This window comes from Chelon labrosus, assembly GCF_963514085.1.
Source record: "Chelon labrosus genome assembly, chromosome: 22".
In the NCBI taxonomy this organism is placed as follows: Eukaryota; Metazoa; Chordata; class Actinopteri; order Mugiliformes; family Mugilidae; genus Chelon; species Chelon labrosus.
The window spans coordinates 15,521,073-15,535,633 of NC_140355.1; the positions used below are offsets into that span (position 1 = coordinate 15,521,073).

The 14,561-nt window shown below is 42.3% G+C and overlaps 1 protein-coding gene across 2 annotated transcripts in view; it reads left to right on the forward strand.

Annotated features, from left to right (window-relative positions):
- ctif (CBP80/20-dependent translation initiation factor) overlaps nucleotides 1-14,561 on the forward strand; it is a 50,572-nt gene that overhangs the window by 1,362 nt on the left and 34,649 nt on the right. Inside the window, exons 2-7 of one of the 2 annotated variants that reach the window (XM_084571961.1) lie at nucleotides 8,833-9,069; nucleotides 9,340-9,411; nucleotides 11,203-11,382; nucleotides 11,621-11,694; nucleotides 13,491-13,595; nucleotides 13,690-13,768. In XM_084571961.1, the coding sequence (XP_084428087.1) occupies nucleotides 8,893-9,069; nucleotides 9,340-9,411; nucleotides 11,203-11,382; nucleotides 11,621-11,694; nucleotides 13,491-13,595; nucleotides 13,690-13,768 (687 nt within the window). In that variant the 5' untranslated portion in view covers nucleotides 8,833-8,892. The remainder of the gene's footprint in view (nucleotides 1-8,832; nucleotides 9,070-9,339; nucleotides 9,412-11,202; nucleotides 11,383-11,620; nucleotides 11,695-13,490; nucleotides 13,596-13,689; nucleotides 13,769-14,561) is intronic. The other variant, XM_084571962.1, reaches the window with a different exon arrangement.

A 14,561-nucleotide genomic window follows, 5' to 3' on the forward strand; every position in this document is an offset into this window, starting at 1 on the left:
CACCATTCGTTGAGGTATCAAAACACACTCGTCCAATCTGAGGTGAGTATCTGGGTGTTAACAGACCCCCAGTCGCTGTGGGTTTCAGGTAGGCACCACCCACAGATGCTCCGAATGAAAACCTAAACAGAAGTCCAGCTGCCTTTCTTTTTTAGCATTGTTCTTCTTTGTCTTTGGATCGCTTATTAGTTTGCCAAGTGGTACGTCGGGTTCAGCCAGTATTCGTTACAAAGGCACACTTAACGGTTACAAACAGAGGCTGACCTGTTTGTTTAGCTTTTATAAGGACGGCTCAGAGAAATGTGAGAAGATTTATTCAAAGTATTATTTGTGATTTAGATCCCAACAGATGTAATGCAACAATGGAACTGATTTGATCGTACAAGAGTCCAGACGTATTTGGCCGAAATAATTTCATGTATGGAGAGTGACCGTGCTTGAATGGGTTGTTACCGAACCTGTTTCGGCATATGCATCCAGATGTTTGAGGTATCCATCAGCTCGGTTAAATTGTTGCCTTTAAGTGGTCATAAAATGTGTATGTGTATGTGTAGACTATTTAAAAAGACTCTCAGCACATGTGAGCCCTGCACTGATGAATGATAGTGGCTGTGAACTCTGCCCTCAGAGGTGAAACTACGACATGAAACCAAAGACTGACAGCACCAGCAACGAATAGTGATGATGAGGTAGAGTTCGGTGTTGTGACGCACACCCAGTTCACATGCGTGTGGCGTTTTGAAGAATGTGGAGGAGGAGCGACCGTAAGCTGCGCGTTGTGGAAGGAGTGGGAGACGCCTGCAGAAAACTGGAGCAGCCTGAGTCAGGCTGCGTATCAGAGATATAGCCTCGGTGGGAACTGCTGCTCATTACATTGCTTGCATTGCATGGATGAGTGAGTGGGTAAGGAGAAAATGAGGAGAGACAGATTACATGGCTCATGATTCAGAAAAACAGCAGCTCTGTAACGGGAGAGATGATCAGGTGGTGGCTTAAAGCTGGGAGAATAAAACCTTTCCCATGGTGCAGAAATCTACAGCAGTTTTCTAGTGTGTTGTTTCTGTGGCTAAACTTTTGTCACCAGAGTTTTGTCATCATCCCACGTGTTCAGCCCTGACAAATAATGGCCACAGCTCTGTTGCAGATTAACCTTTGTTGCCTCTCTTTTCACTTTTGTTTCTGTCCAGCTTTGAGGTCTCCGAGAGCTGCTACCTACCCCCCGTGTATGTCACAAAGCACGTGAGCACCTTTACACGCCCTCGTTGCGTTTGTTGTGCGTGTGCGCCTGGACGGGACGGCACTGTGGGGGCCGCAGTCCCGCACATCCTCAATCCTTTCCCATTAGCTCACGTCACGGACACAAGGGGGACAAAGAGGCTATTGTTTTAAATGTACACACATCTTTCGACCCCCTGTGGGGCATGTGAAGACTTCTGCTGGTGTGCTCTCCCAGATTAAGGTCACTCGTCTCGCACAGTGTACACGTAAATATGTTTTACCCACAACAGCTTGTTGCAACGAATGAGACGAGACTCCTTTAGTTGTTACTTCACCTTTTATAATTTCAGTATAGATGTTAACCTACTTTGTAACTACCATTATTTAGATCACTGGCACCTGTTGCTCTGCTAGTTGTATGTTTAGCGGCTGATTTTCCACATGGATAAAGTACATTTATTGTCAAATTCCCATTGGCGAGAGGTAGTTAAGGACTTTAGATTGATTGGTGCTTGCTATATGAAGCAAATTTATTTATTTTTCCCACAGCATTGTAAGAGATTGAAGCTAGGAGGGTTGGGATGAAGACAATGCTGATGAAGCTAGTATGTTGCCACATTTTGTAGGTGTGTTGTGTATTTAAAACGTAGGAAGTGCGCTTTCCACCACTCATATAGTAGTGGATTAAAGTGCAGGCAGACATTCTTGAGGCTGTGCTTAACATGCGTTGTATTATGATGGAAATTTGTGCATTTTCCAACAACTACCTTTACAATAGATGCACAAACACACTGACACAAAACTCTTCATGTCGTGCTTTGTTGCTCCATTTAAACTATTCTCAAAAAAGACAAACTATATCAAATATGTGCACTGAGTCATTATACTCAAACACGGCATGAACTCTAGCCATCCTCCAGTCAAGAATAGACTACTCCACAATATATTTAAGACCAAGTGGGAGTTTGTTAAGCCAGCCAGTCAGTCAGTAGTAGACCAGATTAGGCCTATTACCAGCTCTCGCTGCATGTGGTGAGAACATTGACTTGGACTCCCACCGGAGAGACTTGCTCCCATCTTCCACTCTGTTTGGGTTGTGAGGATTACGGTCCCTACTGTTTGACTGTTGCGTAATAATACTAAAGGCTTCAAGTCACGGATGGCTTGAGTTGTGTTGCGTTCAGCATTCCTTAGGCTACACAAGTGGCCTACAGCATTGTAAGAATTTATACACTGTGTGTGTGTTTGTGTGTGCATTGCTCTGTAATTAGCACCAACCCACTAGTCGGAGATGTGATTTCTGTGCCAGTGAGTGTAGCGGAGCGTGTTGTTGGAACAAATAAATGTTTTTAGTAGAAGAGGTGCAAAATTGTAGGACATTTCAGGCGGTGCAACAACAACGTAGTTACATTTCTGGGGAGGTGCTCATCAGACGGCAGAGTAGAATACGCAGCTACGATCTACCTACAGCATACGTTTGATGTAGAAGTATAAATTAAGATGAAGTCTAAAATATGTCCTAACACTTGAAAATGAAAAAATACTCCCAAATGATTAAATACTCCCAATCAGTACTGTCCCAGCTACCGTGTCCCAAGCTTTTGTTGGGTTTAAAGTTTCTCTGCTATGGTTTCTTTACTAAAACATTCAATTACAGTGACATTTGTGCCTCCTACTTGAATAAACAAATTCTAAATAAGATTTTGATTTCTCATACTGACTTTCTGGACGTAAAATATCTCAGGTGTCCAAGCTTCGACTTTCCACATCACATTTCTAATAATTAATCGGGATTTTCCTCTTGTTCCAAGAAACAGGAACATGCATCATTCAATAAAACGAATGTAAATTAAGCATCCCAAGAGAAGTAACACTCACCAAACATATTCTTGTGTTTTTATTTTAACCATTGTGTGTGAGGAATATTAGATAAGATAAAAAAAATTCCATCGTGAGTATTTCTTCTGTCCGTTTTTTGGTGATTTATCCGATCATAGCTCATACATGCAGTAGTATAGATTGGTATCTGCCTCTGCCCCTCACACAAAGAAACCGTGTGCTGTTCGGTGCCATGCTGTGTCTGTCCGGACAGTTCAGCTTCTGTCTGAACGGTTGCTGGCCTTCGGGCACAATCGTCAGCGTGGTCAGCTTCAGCAGAGGCTGTTTCATTTGACAGTGTTCGTCTTTCTCTGCTGGTCTGTTGTAGTGTCACTGGCTGGGGCAGGCATCACAGCACCTCACTGCACAGAGTGTCAGCGTACCATTCGGTCCGTGGGTCGTAAAAAAGGCTTTGGTAATTATGTGTTTGGTGTTAGTGGCTGGTTGAAAGCTGTGGTCACTGGTCGTGTCTTTCAGCTGCTCAAATACTACTAGTCTGGTGGCTTTATTTGTAAATCTGGGTATTGTTACTGATTTCCTGAATCGATGTGATTCAGATTTATTGATTGGCTGTTGATTCAATTCATTTAGAGATCTTTAAGTCAGTTTTCTAACTATTTTATTTAGTCACAAAAGACTTGTTCACAAAACTAATGTTGTTATTGTGTTATATACGCAATATTTTACCTCTAGTTGGCATGTCTTGCATGTGGCTTCTCTATCGTCATACTTTAAAATCCAAAACGCTGCTACACATCAGATTTCAGGCCCAACGGTGCTCTCAGAGATGACAGTAGCTTGGGTCATGTTTTGGATCGCCTTCCCGTGGACTAATCTCATTGGACATTCTTGCAGGACTAGTCATGTGAGACCGCAGCAAGATTCCTAATGAGAGGAGGCAGGAAATGGCACGTATTTTTTTAAAAAAGCGATCCAAGGATTTTATTAACTGATATCGAACTGAAGATTGGAAAATAGATTTTTTTTAAAACCCAGCCCCATTTGTACCTAATAAACTGGAAACTTGATGTAGAATCAATCATTAAACTGGCCGACTCTCAGCAACAGCTTACTAAAACGTGCATAATTACAGATATTTCAGAGGGAGTACTACCAGTACATTTTGATGTTTACCTGTGTTGCATACTGGTATGCCAGTTCTTAAGGCAGGAAAAGCTAAAAGTGTGGCTGGCAGGATGGCAGGCCGGCCTTTGTTGGAACAGCTGGTGGAACTGAGGGAGGAGAGTAAAAGTGTGGAGACAGGAAGGAGCAAGGGGAGGAGTCGGGGGCATTGTGGGACTGAAAAATGTAGTTTAAGAGGAAGGAGTGTGGGGCAGATGGAGAAAGGACAGGAGAAAGGAGGAGGTGGTGTTTCAGTATAGTAACTGTCTTTCTGCACTACGAAGGTATTCCAAAGAGGCAACAATTAACATCAACAAATGATTTTTGCAGACTCACTTCTTTCTGCCTACTCATCTTCAAGCTTGTATTCTCTTTGTGTGTGTACAGAAAGGCTGAAAGGTCGTTACTACTAATTTAATAAAGCAAGCAGATTTTTATGGTTAATTACCCTGGCCAGCTACATCTGTGGAGCTCATATTGTAGATTCAACTTAAAGAGTTTGCGCTGGAAAAATGAGACCTGTGTTTGGGTAAATCTGAGATGCCTTGCAATGCTATTTGTGCTCCTGACCTTGCAGAGTCAGTTTCTCTGTTTAGTGCAGAGGGGGGCTGCAGCCTACAGTCCCTGTTGGTGCTTGCTTTTCTCATGTACGCTTGATACAGTAGCCTTTTCTTTGTCTGGGTCAGATGAAATCCTCGCTTTAATCTCCTCCTAGCCCCGTCCTGTCTCCCGCTGCAACCTCAAGGCATGATAGGAGCTGTGCTTGTTGATTCTCACATGAGCGAATGTGCGCCATCCCAAATGTTATTCTGCAACAGAAAACCTTTTCTCTTCCAATAGAAGAACACAGGTCTTATTTTTACTGAGCTGGACCACATACCCACCATGAAAGCAAAGTAAATCTAGTCACCAAACAACTCAGAACAGATTACTGCAGGTTTGGAGTATGTGTTATGAAACACTGCAGGACTGAGTGGACTTTGAGTCCCATTCTCTTGGACAGCGGGTCTGCTCGGTGATCATGCAGAACAAGTGTTTACTTTGGATGTTTATGTTGAAGTCACTCGGACAGCTCTGGTGATTTGTTGGTCTGGCACAGTGAGTGCGTGAAGCACCTCCGCATGGAGGGATTAAAATAGACCAAAAAAGACAGAAAACTAGATGGAAGTTGTGCCAATGACTGGATCTATAACTATTGGCAGCTGTTTCCCCTCAGGCAGTAATTCTATACTATGTATCAAGGACAAGAGTAAGGACATCTAACTGGGTTGCAGCCACCACCGATATGCATCCATTAACCACAATCATCCAAATCATTAGTAGGTTGAGATCTGTCTTTATTTGAGCTGAGGTGGAAAGGACGGTGACGTGACATATATTTTCACCTCTAACTGGACAAGAATACAGAACCTGAGCCAATAGTCCCATTTTAATTTGCCTTGAAATGCACTCAAATTAATTACTGTGAACACATCAGTGTCTCTGAGCCATAATGGCTACTATAGGACCAGGAAAAGGCCCCAAGGCTTCAAACTTACATAGGAAGATGAGACTAGTGAAATTTAATAATAATAATAATAATACATTTTATTTATAGGCGCCTTTCACGACACTCAAGGTCACCGTACAAATTGTTTAAAATAAAACACAATTCAATACACGAAATAGTTAAAATAAAACACAATTAAAGTACACACAAGCATAATATAGAACATATAGTATACAAATGACAGATAGAATGGGAGATGGAAATGAGACTATGGAATGGAGTAGGCCTGTCTGAATAAATAAGTTTTGAGCTGAGATTAGAAGGTGGTGACTGAGTCTGTATTTTTTAAGTGTTTCGGGAGGGTGTTCCACAGGCAGGGGGCTGAATGGCAGAATGCTCTGAACCCCATGGTGGTCAAGCGAGCAGGTGGGATGGTGAGTTGTTGTGATGAGGATGACCTAAGAGTGCGGGCAGGAATGTTTATTTGGAGCAGGTTAGTGAGGTACTGAGGGGCGAGCTTGTTTAATGCCTTGAAGGTGAGAAGTAGGACTTTGTAGTTGATACGGGAGATATTGCGTAGGTGAAAATAGGCTGAACGGGTGATGTTGTTAATATGAGTATGGAAAGAAAGAGTGGTGTCAAGGATGACACCCAGACTCTTAACCTGGGGAGAGGGGGAGACTGGGGAATTGTCAATTTGAATAGAGAAGTTGTTTATATTAGACAGGGTGGTTTTGGTGCCAATGAAAAGAATTTCAGTTTTACTACTGTTGAGTTTGAGGAAGTTGGTGGAGAACCAGGTTCTGATTTCCTGAATACAATCCGAGAGGTAAGTGGGTGGAAAGGTGGATCTGGGTTTGGTGGACAAGTAGAGCTGGGTGTCATCCGCATAACAGTGGAAATTAATATTATACCTATGAAATATCTGGCCAAGGGGAATGAGGTAGATGATGAATAAAAGAGGACCAAGAACAGAGCCTTGGGGAACACCAGAGAAAAGGGGGGATGGGCGGGATGTAAATGTTTTTAACTGAATGAACTGAGTGCAGCCAGAGAGGTATGAGATGAACCAATTGAGAGGTGTGTCAGAGATACCAATGGAGGCTAGTCTATGGATGAGAATGGAGTGGGAGATTGTGTCAAATGCTGCGGTTAGATGTGTATACATACATGTAAATATTTATATTCTATGGGTGTCAGTCGATTAAAATCATGATTAATCACACATTTTCTTATCTGCTCTGAATGCACCTTAAAAAATATATTTTTTAAGGTTTTAATACCTTTACTGAAATGAAGTGGATGCATATGTTGGTGTTATTATTATTTCAGCAATCCAACACATTGACAAATACTGTCTAGAAGACTCTCCAGAATAACCTCAAAGGTACTGCATACTCAGAAACCTTGCTGCCCCTACATTGCTAAACTATCCAGTGTGGCAAGGGAGAAAGGGAGGAGGGGTCTCTGTATCAGCTGTGTGCTTGGCCGGCAAAGTACCGTTTGAGGCTCAGTGTGCTCCGCCGGTGACTCAGTTCACATCGACAGTAAATCCAAATGACATTGTTCTTGTGGAGAAACCCATTTGGCCTGGCTTTAGAGCTTGCCATTCAAAAGACCCCCAACTTCATCCATTTCTGATCAAGTAGGTTTGTTTCTGCGTGGCGTCCACAACATTTTTCATTTCCAAACTACGGGACGGGACGAAGGTCAAATCACAGAACATGCGCGCTTTTGTCACATGCAAATAAACGTGTGGCGTTAAAAAAAAGAATGTGTCACGTTAAATTTGCATCGGTGTATTCCAGTCTGTACATGTTTTCAGTAAGTCATTGCTGTCTGTACACTTCCCGTTGTTCACCCAGGCGCTTAGTGCGGAATCTCCTGCGTCCTACTAACTGCAAATCACCAGGCTAATCTGAGCCCCGGCATTAATGTATGGCTAGATTACATATTGACATGTATGGTATTATGGTATTGACACTGGGTCAGATTAGGACGTGTTGACCTGCTACACAGTGTGAAGAGATTAAAGCATGAAATGCGCATAAAGAACAGCAGCAGTGAGGTGATGAGTGGGGAGATTCTGCAGTGCTACAGTGACCTTGAGCTGTAGACTGGTTCAGGTTCCAGTCTCCTGTTTAGCAGGGGCGCTGGTCCTGTGACTGAACCTGAGGTCCAGTTTTCCAATTGAGCATTTTCTTCTCTGCGTCATTAACTCAGAATAGTTGTAAACATATTTTTTGGTATTGCTGGTACTTAAGGATAGAAGTGTTTGAGTTTACAAAAATCAGTCTTTAATTTGTTGTGCTGCTGTTTGAAAAGATACTACTTTGCACAGTGCAGCAATTAGTACAATCAAACCTGTGTAAATGAATAGATGGCAGGAAATGTTTAGGATGTACCTCTCTCCAGTTACACTGCATTAAATAGCACTGTAGCCAAACCCAAAACAAAGGTTTCAAAGGCTTTAGACGTTGTGTAGCCGACTTGTTGGCTGCAAATGCGCAGGGTTCCCCAGTGAGTCCCCAGGGCTCAGCAGATACCATTCTGCGTGCTCCAGCCATAAATCCTCTTTGCATGGCTGGTGATCAAGCCATGATGTAAAGGAGCTTAGTCGCAATAGACAGGCAGGCAGGAAGCCGCTTCCCTGTTGGCCTGGGGTCAGGTGATCACGCACACACACACACACACAGAGCACTGACAGGAGAGAGACAGCAAGGTAGAAAAACAAACACAGAGAGGTGTGTGTGAATGGCGACCAGAAGGAGTTTGTGCGGAGATGAGTCAGAGGTGTTTCAAATGATGGATTTGAAATAAGCAAGAGTGACTAACAAGCTGCTGTTGCTCCAGGCCAAGACAGTGTTGCTGTTGGAAGCGAGCAGTGCATTTATGGATGTTTGCTGACAGCGACAAGGTTGTTTGTCTTCTTTGAATGTTGGGAAGTTGAGGTAAAGCATTTTGTTGTTCCTGCTTCTTTCTGAATGCAGTCTTCTATCGTCTAACCGTCGTTACAAGATAGAAGACTGCATTCATTGATGTGACACACAAGCTCCTAGTCATGCTGATTTTTTTTTTTTTAGCTCACTCCTCTGTCTGTATCTCTCATTTTTCTTCACGCACAGGTCTCTTTCCTCCCCTCCTTCCCCCCTCCTGCCCCTCCACCCGTCACAGCGCCGGTTGCCATGGAGAACTCTTCGGTGGCGTCTGCATCGTCCGAGGCAGGGAGCACGCGCTCGCAGGAGATAGAGGAGCTGGAGCGCTTCATCGACAGCTACGTCCTGGAGTACCAGGTGCAGGGGCTTCTGGGAGACAAGGCAGACGGAGACTTGGACTTGGACAACGGTGGCAAGGTGCCACAGGTCAGAGCCTTCTTACTTAAATTAATGACGTTATTTCATTAGTCCCATATCTGTTAGTAGCAGGGGTCATGTTTAATGACAGTTAATGTATATATAAACATAGACTAAGGTGCATTCACCTGCAGCTCTCCTGTTGGCTGCCTGCAACCAGAACTAGTCTGTCCACATTTATAAATAGCCAAGATAATATCCCAAGAGGTCAAAGACACCATATTGAGTCATTTATACAAGAGAAACTTAACGCCTTCTCCTCGTATTTGTCTCCTCCAGTGGACTGATGACTGCAACAACAAGAAAGATGGTAGCTGGACGTCATCACGAGGACGAGGCTCGTCTAAACCCGTAAGTGTTTTTGTCATTATGTCAGAATTCAGCTCATCTCACAGCTTGATCTTTCTCAGTTAATTAAATAATAGTCTACTTATGCACGCCCATGAATCTTGTCAGGGCTCTAGTGGCAAAAAGAAAACCTCTTCTTAACTTTGCTACTCATCCATAACGTCACAAAGAACCAGATTGATCAGTCACCATTTCAGAAACAATGTTGAATCTATCCGTTATCTATCACCACCTTTCCTGTTATGGTCTATAACAAGTTGCAAGATCATGTAGAATCTCCCTTCTTGTTTTTTCTTTTCTAATAAGAGGCATTTCATCACCTCATTAATCAGATCTGAGTGTGTTGGTCTTCTGTTTCCAATAACGTCAGATCAACCTTTGTGCTAACTGGCTGACAAATGACTCCATATAGTTGAGGGTTGAATTTATTAGTTTAAATGTGAAGTAGCACCATGTGACACTTGGATAACAAATACCAGCATTTCTTAGTTAAGTGTAACTGATATATTATTGATCTAAGCAACCCTATAGCAGCACCAGAAAACAATCATTTAAATTTAGTTGTTTTGTCGTATTAGTCCTTGTATGTAAAATATACCTCCATTATTTTACACTTCGCTTTAGATTATGTCTTAAAACCCCAACTTTTAGCTCAGTCTTTGCTCATTTCCTTTAAACATTAATCACTTACACCCTCTTTACTTCTCAATATTCCTCTTTGCAATCGGCATTATTGAATCATGCATTTCTCCCTGCTTGAGTCTCCTCGCCCATTCCCGTCTTTTCTGGAAATGCGCTGGCAGCACATGCAGCAGTACTTAAACACAGCTAAGGGTAATTACAGCAGTTGCAGAGCATGCCATTATACTGTGGGAATATAGATTATAAACTGTGGAAATTGTACCATAAAGCTGCTAAACCCAAACAAACAACCGAGATAACTTAGATGGCTGCTTCAGATAATGCCACACATCCTTTGAATTTATTCACATCGCCCATTAAAGTAGCTCCAATCTGGTAAAATGGCAGATTATGCTCTGAGAGTTGCCATAGTTTTACCCTGTTAGTCGCAGTAAATATTATTTTAGAATTTGAGAGGTTTATCCTCCGCTGCTGCCTTGATTCTGCTGTTGAACGTCACCCATCCAACCAACCTCGAGCATTTCACAGCTCATCTACTTGCTTGTGGTTGCTGCCGACAAAGTATGTTCCTAATGGCTCACATGGGATACTGTGAGCCAGCGAATAATCCTGAATGAATTATCAGTCAATTAGGCTGCTGAATATCACTGTTTGTGTTTATCAGCTCACTCAGTGAGGGGAGATTTGGTGTTTAGTATCGTTGCCCCGGAGATTAACTGTTAGCGGCATGGTGGAGAGGTTCAAAGAAAACAGAACAGAGGTAACTGGAGAAATATGAACTCCACTCTATACTTTCATATTTTGCAGCAGAAATAGAGAGCGCCAGATATCACGGCCTTTAAATTTGTTCTGACGTTTATCTTCTGGTGGTTTAATATCTGAAACTAGAGTTTACGTGATTCATGTAGTGTGTCTTCTCTGGCAGTATGCAGAAAAACTCAGAAACAACAATATGCAGCTATTTATCAATAACAGAAGCAAAATGTGATACACAAACTGGATTTTCCTATGTAGTGTACTTTGAAAGAATGCCCTGCAGTAAGCATGAGGATGCATTTACAGGTTGTTATTCTACAAGCCGAGACATGGTAGCCAACCAGAGAGACGAGTATCGTCTGTGAACCAGCTAAGAGTCAATTTCTTTCTCCACAGGACGAGTGGGAACACAGTAGTAATGGCAGCACTGGTTCCCGGCCCAGTTCAGGCTCCAGACCTGGATCTGGCTCTCGCTCCGGCAGCAGAGGCCGAAACAACCAGTTCAAAGGTCCCGCCAAGGTACAGGAACAGCTGTATTGGTCTGCTGTCTTGGAGTCTACTCCTGAGTCGTATTATGTCAGTCTTTCTTCTATTTTGAATTAAATTTCTCACAATCAACATTATGGAAGTGAAATACTGTGTTTGCTTTAATCTACGTGAATAATATCAGTAACAGTAGTGGTGCTTACTCTTAAATGAAAAGAGAAAATAAAAGCATACATACCTGATAGACGTCCAGTCAAAGTCCTGGTTGTCAGGTGAGAACTGTTTTGTAGTCGAGCTGAAAATGTGCTTTTCCTTGTGTGATTTCTAGAACGGGAACAGAGACGGCTCCTTTGACATCTTGGGGACAGACATATGGGCCGCTAACACGATGGACTCACGTGGGTAGGTGCCTCACTGTTCTACAGACCTCATGTGCTGGCCTGAATTTATAGCTTTTGCCTGTTGCTCTCACAGACTGTAATCCAGTTGTGTTGCTTTCCCCGCTGTGTTGGATTTCCTCCCGACCTGCCTCTGCTTGTCTTATCAGTTTGTAAAACCAGCTCTGCTGTCGTCTACATTTTCAGTTCGTTTTCTCCTGGCTTGTACACGTTTCATCCTCAATAACTAGAGAATAACTTGCATTTATTGCGGCTCTAGCTTGATAATAAAATGAAATGCAGTAAGGAACATCATATTAAAAACAACCTTTTGAAGATTGGTTTAGCTGTTAATCTAACCTGTCTCTTCACCGAACATTAATCCAGTAGAAAGTAAGTGTTTTAATAAAGTTTTTCAATCTAATCTACCCCCTGGAGGCTTGACTGTCTCCTCTGAGAACGTTTAGTCCACATTATTTTTCGACAACACGAGATATATCTGGGGAAAAACAAAACAAAAAAAAAAAAACGGCAAAAAGGGGAAATGAGCGAGGCATAAATCAGTTACAGCAGAGTGTGCACTGGTTGCCACGGTAACGTCTGCACAGCAGCAGCAGCAGCAGCAGCGGCAGCTTCACCTAGCGGCGTTCCGGCCACGTTGGCACATCTGAGTACGCAGCGAGTGACGCAGCCGGCACAGCAGGATGACGCAAACAACACACGCAGGAAGAGATTTATTGTAGGAGTAAATGTAAAAACTGATCGTTTTAGAGAGTCATTTATGAGCTTTGAGTGAAAGCTAAAAGCGTGGGGAAATCTAATATTTCGTGCACTTGTAATTTTTTTAGTTTTTGGAAAACGTGTTCTTTTGAGCTTATGAGCTTTGTTGCACATGTGCGTGTGTTTTTGTGTGTGTCCGTTATTAATATAAAGTTGTAATGCTGAGGTCAAAATTAGTTTATGGTTTTCACAAAATAGAACGACGACAGTGTAATGTTCCACTTAGATCCAGATCTACTGGATCTAGATCTGTGTCAATGTTACGTTTGCATGTCTTTATCAAAATAATTGGCCTATTTTCACCAATCAGCCCTAACATTATGACCACCTGATCATAGTCACCCGTCAAGTGAACAATGCCGATTATTATCATTGATTATTATCATGGCATCTGCAGGAATAATTGCAATTGCTTAACTATTGGGTCAGTGCATCTACAAAACTGCAGCACTTGTGGAGTGCAGTGGTCATACCTGCATAAACAGAGGACTGAGATCACACAGTGCACCAAAGTGTGTTGTGTATGGAGCTATCTAACCGGAGTCAATGCTAACCCCTGTCCGCCGCTGATAGCGCCTACAATGCACATGTGAGCATCAGAACTGGACCACGGAGCAATGGAAGAAAGTGGCCTGTTCTGATGTATCATGTTTTCTATAGCATCATGTGGATCATCAGATACCTACGAATCATTTGTCTGGGGATGGCCCCGGGATGCAAGGAGCACACTATTTTTGTGCTTGGTCTGCGACAATGTTCAGGTGGTGGTACATATCAAAGGAACATCCACATAAATGCCAATGTATATCGTAATGAGATGATCGGATGAGCAGTTTGAAATAACCTCCCCCGCCATTAAATAGCAAAATGTGTTTGATGTAATTGAAGAACACGTGGTTTGATATACCTGCACGCTGATGTAATACAAGATGACTGAGGTATCCTCTGCAGCGTAGCCCAGTTTATTTAAGCAAATATGGGTGTATGCAAAGATATTGCATGTCTCTAACCGTTACTACCGTTACTGTTTTCTTGTTGTAGAGGTGCGGGTTGGGACGTGCAGCCAGAGAAGCTGGACTTCAGCCATTTCCACAGGAAACATTTTAGAGGAACGCCAAAGCACCTGCCCCACATTGACAGAGAGGGGTAAGACATATCTTCTGTATCTATATTACTGGGCTCTTGATGACTCCATTTATGTGTAGTTACAATTAAGTAACGGATACTTCCCATCTTCCAGGATGAACAAAAACAAGTTTGAGGAAGATGACGGCATAGACATGAATGACATAGAGAGGTTTCTACCCCATCTGCGCTCTGTAAGTCACTTATTTTCTCTTTTTGAAAAACTAAAGCCACCGTCTCAGATGTGAACGATGTCCTACTGTAGATATTTCTGTACTGCATTTGCACCATTACTTCACCAACTACAGCTGACAGATCTCAACATGTAGCATCTGTTAGTTGTTATAGAGGGACCCCTAGTGGAGTAATGGAACCATAACATACTGTACGCACTGATCACAACAGTCAAGTCTGAAATAAAATCACTTGAGTATTAAACATTACTGCACAGAACATGTCACCTGCCTCAGAGGGAAATTAATGTAGTTTATTTTTTATAAAAATCTTTAAAATCACAAATGAAACACACAAAAAAAGACCAAGACTCAATCTGTATATCACAACTCAACTATAAACATTTGGTGACATCTAGTGGTCGGATGCTGAAGTGAGCTAAACCTGAACTATATGAAAAGTTAATAAAGTGTTATACCTCCCTCTGGTGGATAAATGTACACATAACATTTAACATTAACAAGTAATATCCACAGAGAAGTGTCTCTGTCAGTTTCAAACCTCTTCTACAGCTTTGAGCTCAACTTAATGCTTAATGCTTAATACTTAAGTTCTCAAAATACAAATTTCCCGGTCTTCCTTTTGTGTGCTAATGTGCACTTTACTATATGTAAGGCTACCACCAAAGACAAACCCCATATTTTGAACTAAATGTTCTGCATAATACTTATAACTGAGTAACTAGTTGAAGTATTGAATGCTGGCCTAGTCAGGATAAACTGAATGACCTTTCTGTTCATATCGGTATACACA